Consider the following 14,582-nt stretch of genomic DNA (forward strand, 5'->3'; position numbering starts at 1 on the left):
AGTCGATTGCGTTATTTTTTTTCCAGATATTTTGGGTTAACCAAAATTTTAACTTTTTTTTTAAATTGCTATGGAAAAAAAACACCCACTCAATTTTTGAGAGTCATTTCTGCATAATTATCCATATAAAAAATGTGTTTGAAGTCGATATTTTTACTCGTTCTTGAGATATGAACGCCACAAAAAGCCTCCCGAACTTACAAACGTACGTTCACACGCTCACTCAGAGATCCCTCTACAAATCTTTTGATCTGGATTCTAGGAATTTTGAAGCGACGAAAATTGTCAAAATTTTCAAATCGACAAATAGGACTAATTATAATACCTTCATATGTGAAGTTAAAAAATATAAAAACGGATATTTCTGAATTTCATTCGCAATCCTAGTTCCGATTCGGAATAACATAAATACATTAAATTAAAGCTTTTCAAAACTTCGGATAGAGTATCGTGATATGTTCAGTCCGTAGAACCGTCAATCCCTGCCTTTGCCACCTATATTTTTTTTACGAGCTTGATAGATATTTCTTGTTTTTATATATATTTATTTATAGACTAAAAACGTATTGATTTAACAATATTCAACTGTATTCCAAGTATCTAAATATACCAAATCATATAGTTCTTTTGACTCCGTAAATTTGATGATGTTCTGTGGAGGTGCTAGTTTTTTGACCGCAGCTATATGCGTCTCCCGTTTTATTTAAAACCAACAAATTCTGTCGAAATTGTTTAATTATTGCAATTTTAAATTCCATCTCTCTTAAGGCACTTCAAAAGAACAACCTGTGTCAACTACTATTATTTTATTTCAAAGCCTTTCGTCAAATTTGTGCATGAAACTAATGATGGTTCTGGTATATGAGGTAAATGCGTTGCCGTCTCGTCCGTCGGCATTTGTATCTTTTCAAACCAGCACAATATTTTCACACGAAAACAAACAAATGGACATCAGTTTAAAAAATGAAAACACAACAAAAGAATAAAATAATAAACATAAACATAAAAACTTCGTAACGAATTGTAGGCGCGACAACGATAATGACTATACGACTAAACGCGTACGACAATGACGACTTAAAGGCTGTCGCTGCATCTCATACATACAATGCCTACATAAATGAAATTTGAAGCTGTGACACCGCATTAAAGGGCTTCAGATTTATCGTTTTGAAATCTCCTTTTCATTTTCTTGTTGTTCTTTCTTTTGCTGCGATCATAAAAATATATATTGTTAAAAATGAAAAATCATAAACACTTTGACAACAAGCCCGATGCGCAGCGCGTATATAGTTTCGGCTATTCATGGAATTATTCACAAAATATAATAACTGTGAGCGCACCAACAAAATAATTTGCATTTAATTTGGAAAATAATAAAAATGTCAACCATTGTGCGAGAGTCTGTAAGTTTGAGTTGTTGAAGAAAATTCTTTAATTACGCGGTACATTTGTTGCTTGAGTTTGATGAGCTTGAGCCGCAAGAAGAGTTGGAGCTCTCTTTGTGATTGGATTGGGGTTACCATGAGTTAGGATTTTCTATAATTTCTTATACGCATATTTTAAAAATAAAATGACGACATTTTTGAAGCAAACTGCAAACGAAGCAAGTGTTTTCATGAATTTGTAAATTGTGGTGCAATTTGTTAAACAATTTTGTCTGTACTTATATCGTAAGTTTAAACTTTGGTCGAAACTTCTTCCATCCAAGTGTATAGGTAGCACTATGTTAGCCTTAGGAATTTTCTCGAAAACAACTTGACTGATTATGCTGAACTTATATGTATTCGTTGCGATTTGTCCAATTACGAATTTTGACATTTCACCAACTCTTCAACGATTTCAAGGCCGCATATGACAGCATCTACCTGACGAGCTGTAAAGAGCCATGTCTAGTTTGGCATCCCTGCCAAACTCGTCCGTTTGTGCAGGATGACGATGGAGAATTCGAGCTTGTCCGTAAAGGTTGGAAACAACTTAACAGAACCACTTTTTCGAAAAAAAAGACCTTCATCAACCCCCTCCTGCTATACGGTGCAGAAGCACTTTTTCGAAAAAAAAAGTTTTTTGCGTGATCGACGGTATCGTGCATAGAAGATGAGTGGTAGGTAAGATGGAACGAAGAGCTGTACGGGCTATATAGCAAATTCGGCTTACCCAGAAGTATAAAATCCCAACGACTTAGCTGATTGGGCCATGTAGAGCGCATGGAAACCAATGCTCCGGCCGGGAAAGTTTTCGCATTCACATCCACAGGACAGCGCAGTACAGGAAGACCGCGGATTAGGTGGCGCGCACCTAGTGGAAAGTGGAATGTTTTTTTGCGGTCGTCATTTCCACAAAAATTGTATTGATCTATCCGATGACATTCTTAAATAATTAATCAATCGTAATTTATTCTGGAAATGCAATTCCTGTGCGAATATAAACCTCTCTACCTTCATCAATAATTTCAAGATTTTTCTTTGAGTGTTAGAGAGATTAAAAATAATTTAAGTGCTCTTAAATCAGTCTTCTCAAATAATTCACCACAGCAAAAAAAATCTTAAATCTTTAAATCAAGTTCTTTAACCACTTATTATATTGAACCAAATACAAAAAGTATTCCACCTTCCCCTTAATATACCTGAAGAGCCTGAAAAAGCTCAAAGTGTTAAAAAATTATCTGCTTCAACATCCTAACATAATTACATCATATCAAAACAACCTGGTGTATTCAAAAATACTTCTGAATGATCCGAAGTTCGATCTAAAAAAAATTCTAACTCAACTTACACTAAAAAAATAATTGGTACTGACTCTTCGGCTACTCTCTTTGCTCTACTGACTATACGTGGATTCACTTATCAAAATTTAGTGGAGACACATTCTGCCTAAAGATAAAATAAATCACATTTCTCAGAAAACTAATATTTCACCAAACCATTTCAAATGTTATGTGTTGGTTAAAAAAGATACTGATACATTTAAACTTAAATTCGTTACATTTAAACTAAGTATCCCAGCGTCAAAATATTCAATCATCATGGATTCGTGTACAATAAGAATAAAGAATTATTGTCAATTCAAACATCTTCATCTCTGAACATTTCAACATCACAGACACCTTACCATCACAGTCATTAGAAAAAAAATCAAAAAAAAAATAGTAATAGTCATTTTGGTGCTGCATCAAGAGTAAAAAAAAATCAATTGGTATTCCCAGGTGTATGAATTACCTTTGGGTCAACATTTCCAAATGTATCAAGTATTTGTGATTCCTTCGCACACTATTTTGAATCTAGTTACGCTAACTCGAATGAAAGTTCAGCTTGGACAGCGACAGCCGAATATTTGTCTTTTGAATGAAAGACAGATATTGGTTGTTTAGAATTAAATATTATCGAAATTGAAGATGGTCTTTTGAGTTTAAAAGATGACAATAAACCAGGTCGAGACGAAATTCCACCTATTGTTCTTAAAAAATGTGCTGCTTCTCTAGCTGAGCCGCTTTTCCTAATTTCTAACAGCTTTTTAAAGAACGGCGAATTTCTTCCATCATGGAAGAAATGATTTCTAATCCCTATTCACAAATCAGGGTATAAACAGCAAATATCCAACTACCGTCCGATTTGTAAATTGTCGTGTATTCCAAAACTTTTCGAGAAATTGATTATGAAAAACTAACATTTTTAGTTAAGGAACATTTCACCGCTACAACATGGTTTCGTTGCAGGAAGATCAACAACGACTAATCTTTCTATTTTCTCCAATTTCATTTTAAATAATCTCGAAGAAGGACATGAAATTGATGCAATTTATACCGATTTTTCAAAGGCATTTGATAAAGTAAGTCACTCTATTTTAATTAAGAAATTAAATAACTTTCATTTTCATTCTGAGTTTTTGAAATGGTTAGAATCTTATCTTCAGGGTCGAGTTTAATTTTTTTGCATTGATGAAGTTCTCTCAAAACCAATTTTGGTTAAATCTGGTATGGCCCAAGGTAGCCATCTTGGACCACTTCTTTTCCTAATTTTTATAAATGACTTACCTAGTATTTTCCTTAATTCTACCTAACTTCTTTTCGCCGATGACTTAAAGTTTGTTCCTTGCATAAAATTTATCAATGACTGTCATCCCTTACAAGACGATATTTCGAAATTATCCCAAAGGTGCACGAAAAACGAATGTTTTTGTTTTTGACACAATTTTTCCGAAATCATCAGAGTAAAGGAGAATAAAGATATTGATGTAGTTTTTGACCCTAATTTAACTTTGTTAAGCACATTGAATTTAGTGTAACCAAAGCAAATTCCATGCTCGGTTTTATCAAACGGAATAGCATAGACTTTAAAGACCCTTTTACCCTTAAATCGATTTTTAAATCAGATTTAAGACCAATCTTGGAATACTGTTGTGTAATCTGGAACCCTTTTTATAACACTCAATCTTCAAGAATTGAAATGGTCCAAACAAAATTTACAAGATTCACTATTCAAAAATTTGGATGGAATATCGAAAGACCATCATACAAAACTAAATGCCAACTTTTAGCTATTCAATTACTTGAAAATAGACGTAAAATGTTTTCTGTGACGTTTATAAGTGATCATATCAAATGCCCTTTTCTATGTTAATAATAATTTTGTATGCTCCATCGCGGATCTCTAATTTCTTTCGTTTCGGGCCTGATATTGACAGTTTGGAAGAATATAGAATATCAGGTTCATTGAATTCTTCAAGGCATTTCAATTGGTTGCGCGTTCTACAAAAATCCAGGATATATAAAGGAGAAGGTGTTTAGTGCGAATATTTTATTTCAGGGGATGATTTAGAAAAAAAATGAAAATATTAGATTCCGTAATCTTGAAATTAGTTTGCTCCTTGGTTTTCACTCCTTTCGATGGAAAATATTTCAGCGCTTCTTTTTTTCCAATCACGGAAATCTTTGTATGTCAACACTACCACCTCATAAGGTTTGGAATTCATCCTTAAATTCGAAATCCGAGTATCCCACGCTGATGGTGTCTAAATTGTCCTTTTTTAACAAATCGCTCTATACAGATGCATGCACAGAGTCAACAGGCATGTAGGTATGGCCAGTAAGTAGAAATGTTAATTAAATTTCGTTAATGTGTTGAGCTTGTTTTCTGTAAACAAAAAAATCATTGCTATGATTTGGCGATTTTAATTTTGTCTAGGGCAGTATGGAGTAGTAACAGTTTTTTTCTTATCGATGATTTTCCAGTTCTGATTGAGGATTGAACAAATTTCATTTGATCCTCGCATTCCATCAAGTTCGCTAAACTATCTTGTTATAAAACGAACAATAATATAGCATGCTCTGCGTTTGTGGAACGTTTAGAACTTTTTACAGGTCAACACTAGCACAAACAAATAAAGGTGAATTTTTGGCTTTTCCTGGTCTTCTTTAAATAGTTTATGGCTCGTTTCTTTCTGTTGGGAATGTTTTGACACTTGTTTTTCTCTGTCTCATCCAATTCACGGTCCTTAAAGGAATCGCAAAAGTTACACTTATCTTTTTTGGGAACATGGATGCCAATATTGAACGTTTTGAAAATTGCGCGAAATATTTTTTCGGAGACAAAATTCAAAACATATTCCTTTGGTTTTCTTTGAATTTTCTGTAAAGATAAGAAACACTAAAATACTCAGTGGGCAAGTAAGTTCTATTGGTGCTAGAACGACAATAATGGGATGGAACCCTTGGTAAGCTTTCAATGAACGTGCAAACGGCTTCATTTAAATTGCATGTAGCATTTGACGTAGGTGCTGCACCCCTTTTGTCTATTTCCGATATTTTTAAAACTGCTGTTTTTTCTTTCAACAGCTATAATACAAAAATACGCTTACAACCAACCAGACAAAAAAAAAACAAAATAAATGGAAACAGCAGTAGCCTACTTCAAAGAAAAATAATCAAAATCAAAGAAAACCATACTTGGAGTGTTATAACCGACAAAAAAGGCGTATGTTCTATTTGGAAGATTGTGCCAATCGACAATTTCCGTTAAACTATGCGACATCTACCAAACATTTTTTTGGACGTTTGGTTGCTTAAGACAATAAGGTTTTCAAAAATGTGGCTTAGCATAATTTCACTGGCGGATAATACAAATTTCAGAGAGCAACATTATTCCAGTGAAAAAACTTGGCGGTTACAATTTTATTTCCTATCTTTAGTTTCTTTTGTATGCATGATAGGGCAGCGAAACTGAGGCCGAAATGTGGCGCTTTACTACTAGTATAGTTCCACATTAAAAAGTCATTTTCGAAGAAAGTGTCGCTAAATACATTCTTACGGGAAGGTATCGAAATGAAATAAGTCTAAATTCTAATAGTTTATCAAATAAAAATGAGCAATTCCCTTAAAACATGATCCATAAATCATAATTCCTTGAAAATGCGATACCTACTTAGTTTCGTTTTAATTGGATAATTCTTTCAAATTATAAACTTTAAGCTTTGAGTTGATAATAATTCTTTGTCTTTGATATAAATATCATTCAGCATAGCACGTGCTTTAAAATTTCTTTTTTTTTTCGTTTGCATTCAATCGAATCACCATCTCTCAAGTCTCAACTCATCATTACAACCTCCGTCAAGTTTTTGTATGTTCGTATTTTACCCAAAGACAAAAGACCCGAGTTCGAGGTGACTTAAATAATCACAAAAAGCAAAAAATAAAACTAGAGTATTATAATAGAGTTCAGATGAAGCGCTAAACGATACCAAAATATTATATCGTATATAGCTTGGGCAGTTTTTGCAAGCTGGCATAAGTCACGGACAAGTCGTTGTTTATTTTGATTTAGTGACATTGCCCGTGATGAAGGCGACATTGAGTGTCTGAACTGCAGCACTCGGCTCGCTGCTGCACAGGGCTCGAGTTTTGATTTGGGGTCTCAGTTTGGACATTATAGTCTGTGATCTGGGTGCGCGCAAAATAGGTACTCGTAAGTCGCGTCGTCGTCTTCATTGTACTGACTCCAAGTTGCTTGGTTTTACTCTTTTCGTTTCGTTTCTTTTTTTTTGTTTATATTCCAAGTTCCAAGGCTCAGAAAAGTCGTAAATTCGGTGGCTAAATGGCGCGCGGTTTATGACTTGGCTGCGCGAAGTATTTTGTAATTCGTCTCGTTCCGACCGACAACATAACAGATAGGGTATACATATTCGGGACGTGGTGCGCTTGTATCTGAAGACCTATTTGCTTGTGCGATAGTGGAAATAACAAAAGATATGCCTGTCCGCCTTGAAGCCTGGAAGATACCGCTGAATCAATATGGATGCAAAAAGTAATGATTTGTTGTGTCTGATCTCTGATGTTTTCTGATGGGGTTCTGAAAGTTAAAACAAAAAAGTGTTAAAGTATTGAATTACAATGACGAGAAGTGGGCGAGGAGAACAACGTTTTAATTAGTAAAGCATTTGTTGTTACAAGAGTATGGCGAGTGTCACGTTACCGAAGTGCTCTTTTATGAATGTCCAATCTCCTTGGTTTGTTTTGCCGACGTCATATTTTGATGTTTGTTTTTGAAATTGTTCCAACGAAATTGGAAACATTTAAAAAATGATCTGTGTTGTGTTGACAATAATGTCAAAGAGTAATACTTGCTACTTGAACTTTTAAACACACTCAATATAATATTGAGATCTTCATGGTTTTAATTTTGGCTGAGCAAAATCTAAAGGGGAAGTCTTTCTTACTTGAAAAATTAAAAAGGTTCCATATTTCACGTAAGAATATAATTGATTGACCTATGAAAATGCATAATGGAAGCAATTTAAAAAATCAACATAAGTAAAGCAGCTTTAAAAAACTAACTCCATTCTGAAATTAAAAACAATAACTACAAAACTAAAGCGTTTTTTTAGTTTAAATTTTAATTTTTCTACAAAATAAATACAAAGATGAATTAATTAAATCAATAATTAATTCATAAGAAAAAAATCGTTAAAAAAGTCGTATTGAGTGGTTTTGTAAATAATTTAATTGACCTTTATTATGTTACTCTAAAGCCTTACCGACATCGACACGATTAGTTTTCTGAATATTTTCGAAGTTTTTTTTTTCATTTGAATTAAATTTTAACTTTTTTAATTTTGTATAAAAAGGGGCTGGGATGCTACCCACACTGATAACTCTCCATCCGTCCCCGTGTGTCGATTTGTCAAAAAGTTCAACTTATCCTTTCTTTGTCCTCATAGTACTTGAATCGAAAACCAATTCTTATTTTTCTTGTTGTTTTTCGTGTATTATGTTAATTAAAATTTATCAAAATTAACTATACCTATACAAAGTTAGCAACATAATTTAGTATATATAATAAAATAAGCTTGATTTAAAAATCTGTTTTTGTTAACGAGATTTATAAACGAAACCCAATTTTTACCGACAAGTAGGATTTAATATTAATTTTTATTTTGTATACACAAAAACAGATTGTATTTTTCTAAGACCATTTTTACGTTAACCACAAAATATAAAACAGGATTTACTCATTTTGAGGTCAATACCATAGTTTTTCAATTTCTACTAATTTTGTGTATATTTTAATTTTTATGAAAAAATCGAATGTTGGTTTTTTAAGCAAATATTATTGAATATTAAAAAGAATATTCTGTATAAATGAAATTAGTTTGATCAAAACAACATAACTGAAACTGTTTGCCTAAGGGTCAAATGTAACCATCACTATAATGGTTTGGTTGAAAGTCTCACTCCAAAGTGTCAAATCCCGACATTTTTGGGAACGAATGTAAAAACCATAAAGATGTGATAAAGAATTCGATAAAGGTAGATAGCCGGATTCTTCTACAGGTGAGGCAAACAAAGCCAAGACTGCTCTAAGGGTCAAAATCGTAGCTTCAAGAGAAACTTATGATTGGCTCTCGGGAAGTCTATAAATACAATTGTTTTTTTGTGGCCAAAATTGGTGAGCATGCCTGAAATATTTCTCACATTAATTTTTAGATATTGAGTTTCTAGATAGAGTAAACGGAAGTTAACGGATGTAAAAATATCAGTAGAAACAGTACCATGGCACTTTAAGTCGATATTCACAACGTTTAAGGGCTGACTTTATCCCTGAGTTCAGTTGTTTTCAGTGAAACTTCTTCTTTTGTAAAAAAACTAGTATTATGGCCAACTAAATGAAGGTCTTATCTAATGGTGTTTTATGCTTGGTAACAGAACTTATAACAAGACTATGTATTTCAATTGAAGAAAATTAGTATAACTACTTAAAATACAGTAAACGCTCGATATAGTGAATCTCGGAAAAGTGAACTATCCAGTAAAGTAAATACCCAACATTTTACATATATACTATTCCGAAAAGTGAACACTACAAATCTCGATATAGTGAAAACATCATTTTTCTAAGGTTTAAACACGAAAATTGAACAATGCGTCTACAGCATGTCGACTGCCTTTAAACAAATTTTACCGTTTATTTATGTATATCTTCACACTGAATCACAAAAGAAAGTACAGTCACTTGAACTAGAACACAAGTTCTTGCTGTGTTCTTTGTACAACATTGTAATTGTAATATTGTATTCTTGTATTATGAATTGTTTTTGTTGTTCATCTTGATTACATGTTAGCTTATCGATTTAATAAATATAATTATCTTCACACTTAATAAAATGTGTATTTTTGATCAAATTTAACTTTGGATAGCGTTTCTAGGCTAACGCTCAAAATAGTAAACATGCCTGTTTTTATTTGTTCACTATATCGAGCGTGTACTGTATGTTTACATTAAGGGGGATCCAGGCCCTTAATCAGCAGAGAGGGAGTTGTTTCATAGGTACTTAACATAAAGATGAGTTTTTGAGCACCGCTTAATAATGTTTATCAATGTTCTTTAAAGGAGGCATTTACATATTTCAAGGGCTAAGGTGACAACTTAAATTATAAGGTTATTTTAGACCACTGTTTCTACATTTTTTCTGCATTTTACGCAGAAATGTTAGACACTTGTTGGAGGGTTATTAACGCAATACGATAAGTTCTTAATTCAAGGAAATTTCTACGAAAATTAAAGAACAAAAATCTCCTAGGGGATCCGCCATTGGTAAACAATGATTTTCATCTTGAATATCTTAAGAACAAATAAAAACATTGACTTCAAACTTAGTTTGTCTTACAAAAAAAATATCTTTTTTTCAATTTGGTAATATTTTTTTACAAAACTAAAAACCATCAAAAAATACTACTTAAATTTAGTAATCATTGATTTTCGACTTATTTGTTGTGATGCATAATATGTCCGTTCGCGTACTTTCCGCACTAAAATTCGTAAAAAGAGATATTTTAAAGAGTGGGTGTAAAATTCTTTCACAAAAAAAATAAAACTACAAAAAAGTAAGCGAATGGGAACAACACATTTTTCACACAATTTTACTTTCTTGTTGCTGTTCTTTGAAAATTTGTTTTAAAATTTTATAACTGACAGCAAAAGCGAGCAATTTATTTAATTTATTTGAATTTCTACCAAATTTGACAATTTTTACAAATCAGCCCAAAGACATTTCTTGGGCTAAAATTCGTAGGTTGGGGAAATATTTTACTCGCTCTCTTTTACGAAAAACTACGAAATTTTTGAGTAGGTATGCGAACAGGATTTCGTTAAATTTCGTATATTTTTCGTAAAATTGGACTGTTTTACGAGGGTACGCGAACGGACCTTATATTAAAGTATTGAGTAATTCTGTAAAAAAACATCTTAAACTTCAATGACACTGGTGGATCTTACTGACAGTAAAATTATACATTTTTCCAATGGCTGCGTTCAATCTCGTGTTGGATAGGGTATTTTGGATGAACGAGTTGGATAGCTGTATTGAGATAGATGCCAAGAAATAAAAACAACTTTCACCTGTTCACAAAAAGCAGAGAAACATTTAAGCTTCGAAGTTAAAATTGTTGTAAGAAAAAACATTTATTGGATAATTCAACAGATCCGTCGGACGATGTTATGTCTAAGTTTTTTGTTATACAAAATTAGCAAAAAAGTACAAAGAAATAAAACAACAACCACTTTGTAGAAATCTATTTTTAAATAATATTTTTAGTCACAAGACTATGTATAATCGATCATACAACAATTCCATTAATTATTTGACATGTAGTTCATTTGTGGACTGTATTTGATATTTTTTTAAAAGGTGCGTTTCCTTCATGTGTTGAACTGTCCTCTCTCCGTAAATTTGAAAATATTTGTAATTGTACTTTCGTACAGACAATGATGAATTGATTGCAAATTGGTCATCTACAAAACGAGAACAAAATAATTTTGAAGTTTAAATAGATAGATCATAATTACCTACCTGATAAAATTCGGAAGCAAATAGGTTCTTCATCTTCTATTATGTACTGTATACAGAGTATCCTCAAATTCAACTTTAACATAGATACATTTTGTATTTTTTTGTTTACCAACAAATACAAAAACCTGAAATCAATTTTCAAGTTTATTGAAATTCAACCAAGTTTTCAATCAGCTGTTCTGTCAGATACCTACACTGAACCAAATTTGGTAGTGAAATTGATGAAAAAGCAAGTAGATTTGAAGAAAGGGTGATCAATATACGGTCAACACCTCCTATCCGTCAATTTGACGAATATATTCTTAGATTCAAGAAATTTCGTCATTTCGAATAAATGATTAAAATTTTTCGTTACGCAGTAAAATCTACAAAATTTTGTCAAATTGACTAATATTGTTTCTTGAAATTTAGTGAATAATAATTCTTCAATTTGACTAATAATTCTTCATTTTAACTTACCCATTTCTTTATAATAAAGAAACTTTCTTCCAATTGACGGGTCAAGCTTTTTAAATTAATGAATATTTAGTCATTTGAACGGTTTTATTTCTTTAAATTGAAGAAAAGTTGTTATTTTAACCTCCTTGTTTCTTCAATATAAAGCATTATATTCTTCAAATTAATGATTTTTTTTGAATTTTTTGTTTTCATTTAACGCTAATTCGCTTTAAAGTAGAAAATATTTTTCTACTTTAAACAAATTTATTTACTGAAAAATAATTTTACTGATTACTGTATTATTTATATAAATATTTAAAAGGTATCCTAAAAATGTAAGTTATTAGCCATACAATCTAAATAAGTAAAACAGACAAACAAATATTTTTTTTTAAATACAAGAATATGTTTATATTTTATTCTCTTATGTATGTACTTACATATTATATTATAATAATATTGAACTTAAGATTTATTTAACTTATTTATGAGTGCGTTTACTTTTGGATGGTGCTTATCATAACTAGTTTCAATTTTATAAAAAAAGTTTTGAATAAAGGCCCAAACCAAACTTGAATCAGTAGGATATTCCAAATTAAATAAATTAAAAATTTTGAAACACAGATCGATTGCTAAAATAATTGAATTTTGTTTGAACTTTATACCATCGAAAAATACAACGATGTCCTTAGGGTCCAAAATTGTTCCAGTAACAATGACCAGTGGTTGAATGTTTTTTTTTTTCTTTTTGTCTCCGGAGAATCTCTTCGTCGCATGCCGCTACAGTTGATCCAACTAAAAGAAAGCTAGCTTGGGAGTCCCAAATAGAAAAACGAGTAATGGCCTTCTGTGATCCACTGCCAGTGATGAGTTTAGCTGTTGGTATAAGAAGGCTGTGAATTAAATAAAAAATGCCACAGGCACGTCCGTCTGAAAAAAAATATAACTTTAAGACGGGTCTAAAGAAATTCGAAAATTGGTTAATTTAATCTTTTATGTTAAACTACTCAATGATTAAAAGTAAACTTACTTTTGGATGAATTTTTTTCATTATTCTTCATTTCGCTTAAGGTCTGGCGACTATTTGGATCCTTTATTTCGTCTTCAAAAATGGGTATAATTTTTACAGAAAAATCATCATATTTTAATGATAAACTCTCATCTTTAGGTTATAGGTGTTTGAAATCCATATTGATCTGAAAGAAATTATATAAGGGCATTATTATCAGTCGTACTCATCAACGCATTTTAGTGATTGCAATGCTTAAGGTTACATTGCTTCGAAAAGCGAAAATGTTGTAATTGTTTTTTGTTTAGCTCTTAAAAATACAATTTAAATAAACTTACCAATTTAAAGCCAATCGGGTTCTTATACTGCTTCCATTTGGCTAGGATATCCACTGTTGATTCGGCTTTTGTGATATCAACTAGTCTAAAGCTTTTTGAAGCATCCCAATGCCTTTCCATTTCCGCCCAAGTACAATTGTCCCTTATAATTTATTCAATGTGCTCGGAAACATCGGATTCTGGTTCATCTAAATTGACCACATCACTTTGGTACCAAGGTTAAAAACTCGTTTGTGCTGTGCTCCTGGAGACAAGGCTGAGTAAGATCTTTTTTGTAAAATACCACTCTTCTTGAGAAGTCGTGTAGAATTATAATATTTATCAAAGATCTTCCCCTGAGGCTTTTTACCGCTTTGTTTGGTATAATAATACCCCTTAAAATGTGGTAGTATATATGTAAACATTTATAGCCAAGTGTATTTTAAGGGTTTTCTTACCAAATACTCCGTCTTAAAAAGGTTCCCAATTTTGTCTGCTATTTGTTTAGCATTTCCAACCGTCATTCGTATTTCTTCTTGTAGCATGTACTTAATAACAAGCTCAATAATAATTGTTCGTGAACCTTCATTCAGGTTTTGACTGCTTTTATACAGATTTAAAATAGACTTTCCTTGGCATGATGCTTTTAGAATTTGTGTATTATGAAAATAGTTAGGTTCAAGAAAAACAAACTTCGCCTTAAAGATAGAGCATTAGCAAAATATTTAATTAAATGCACATATTATTCATGTATTTATATTGACAATTTAAGAAAATTTAATTAATTGAGATGTTATAAACTTTCAATTACTTTAATAAAAAAAGCTCTTGTTTTTATGCATACACGGATTATAATTGTTTGTTTTTCTTTTGTTGGATTCATATTATAATTGAAAATGGATTTATTCAATTACTTACATGTTTATTTGAGGTATTTATTTCCACAAGTTTTGTATTTTTATCCGTATTTAATTATGAATTAATTTTAAATTTTCCAAAACGCGATTGAACTTTTCGACACAACTTCACTAACAAAAATAAAACTTATCACTTAATAAACAGTTAAGGCCAAAATATTGGACAAACTTCTTCAAATTGAATAATTTCTTTAATCTGAAGAAAATATTTTCCTCTATTTGAAAAATTTTCTTCAATTTGAAGAAAATGGAACGAAAAATGCGAATAATTATGAAAATTCTTCGGTTTGAAGAAAATTTCTTCAATTAGAATGAAAAGCATTCCGACATTTGAATAAATTTATTCAATTTGAAGAAAAATCTATGGAAATTCCGTTAGTTTGCAGTACTTATTTTGCATTGATTTCATACATATACGTTATCGCTAACATATTGAGGAATATTCTTCAAGTTGATAAATTTTGTCAACATGAAGAAATCAGTTATTAGGTACCCATCGGAGATTTGAGTTACTCAACGATTTCTGATTGTCAAAATGAAAAAAATTTGTTAAGTTGAATA

General features: G+C 31.6%; 1 protein-coding gene and 1 long non-coding RNA gene across 3 annotated transcripts in view; one reads left to right on the forward strand and one right to left on the reverse strand.

The window, feature by feature from the left end:
- The window catches only part of LOC129943176 (protein single-minded), a 56,937-nt gene that overhangs the window by 13,243 nt on the left and 29,112 nt on the right, over positions 1 to 14,582 (forward strand). Inside the window, exon 1 of one of the 2 annotated variants that reach the window (XM_056052449.1) lies at positions 6,884 to 7,298. The exons of the other annotated variant lie outside the window; for it this stretch is intronic. Coding sequence (XP_055908424.1) covers positions 7,286 to 7,298 — 13 coding nt within the window. The 5' untranslated portion in view covers positions 6,884 to 7,285. Of the gene's footprint in view, positions 1 to 6,883; positions 7,299 to 14,582 lie in introns of those variants that run through there. 2 annotated transcript variants of the gene reach the window in all.
- Positions 12,899 to 13,687, reverse strand: LOC129943177 (uncharacterized). Its single transcript, XR_008781180.1, has 3 exons — positions 13,563 to 13,687; positions 13,126 to 13,499; positions 12,899 to 12,974 (listed from the first exon to the last, which is right to left on the reverse strand). It is a non-coding gene; the product is annotated as an uncharacterized LOC129943177 (long non-coding RNA).

This window comes from Eupeodes corollae, chromosome 1 (assembly GCF_945859685.1).
Source record: "Eupeodes corollae chromosome 1, idEupCoro1.1, whole genome shotgun sequence".
Classification (NCBI taxonomy): Eukaryota; Metazoa; Arthropoda; class Insecta; order Diptera; family Syrphidae; genus Eupeodes; species Eupeodes corollae.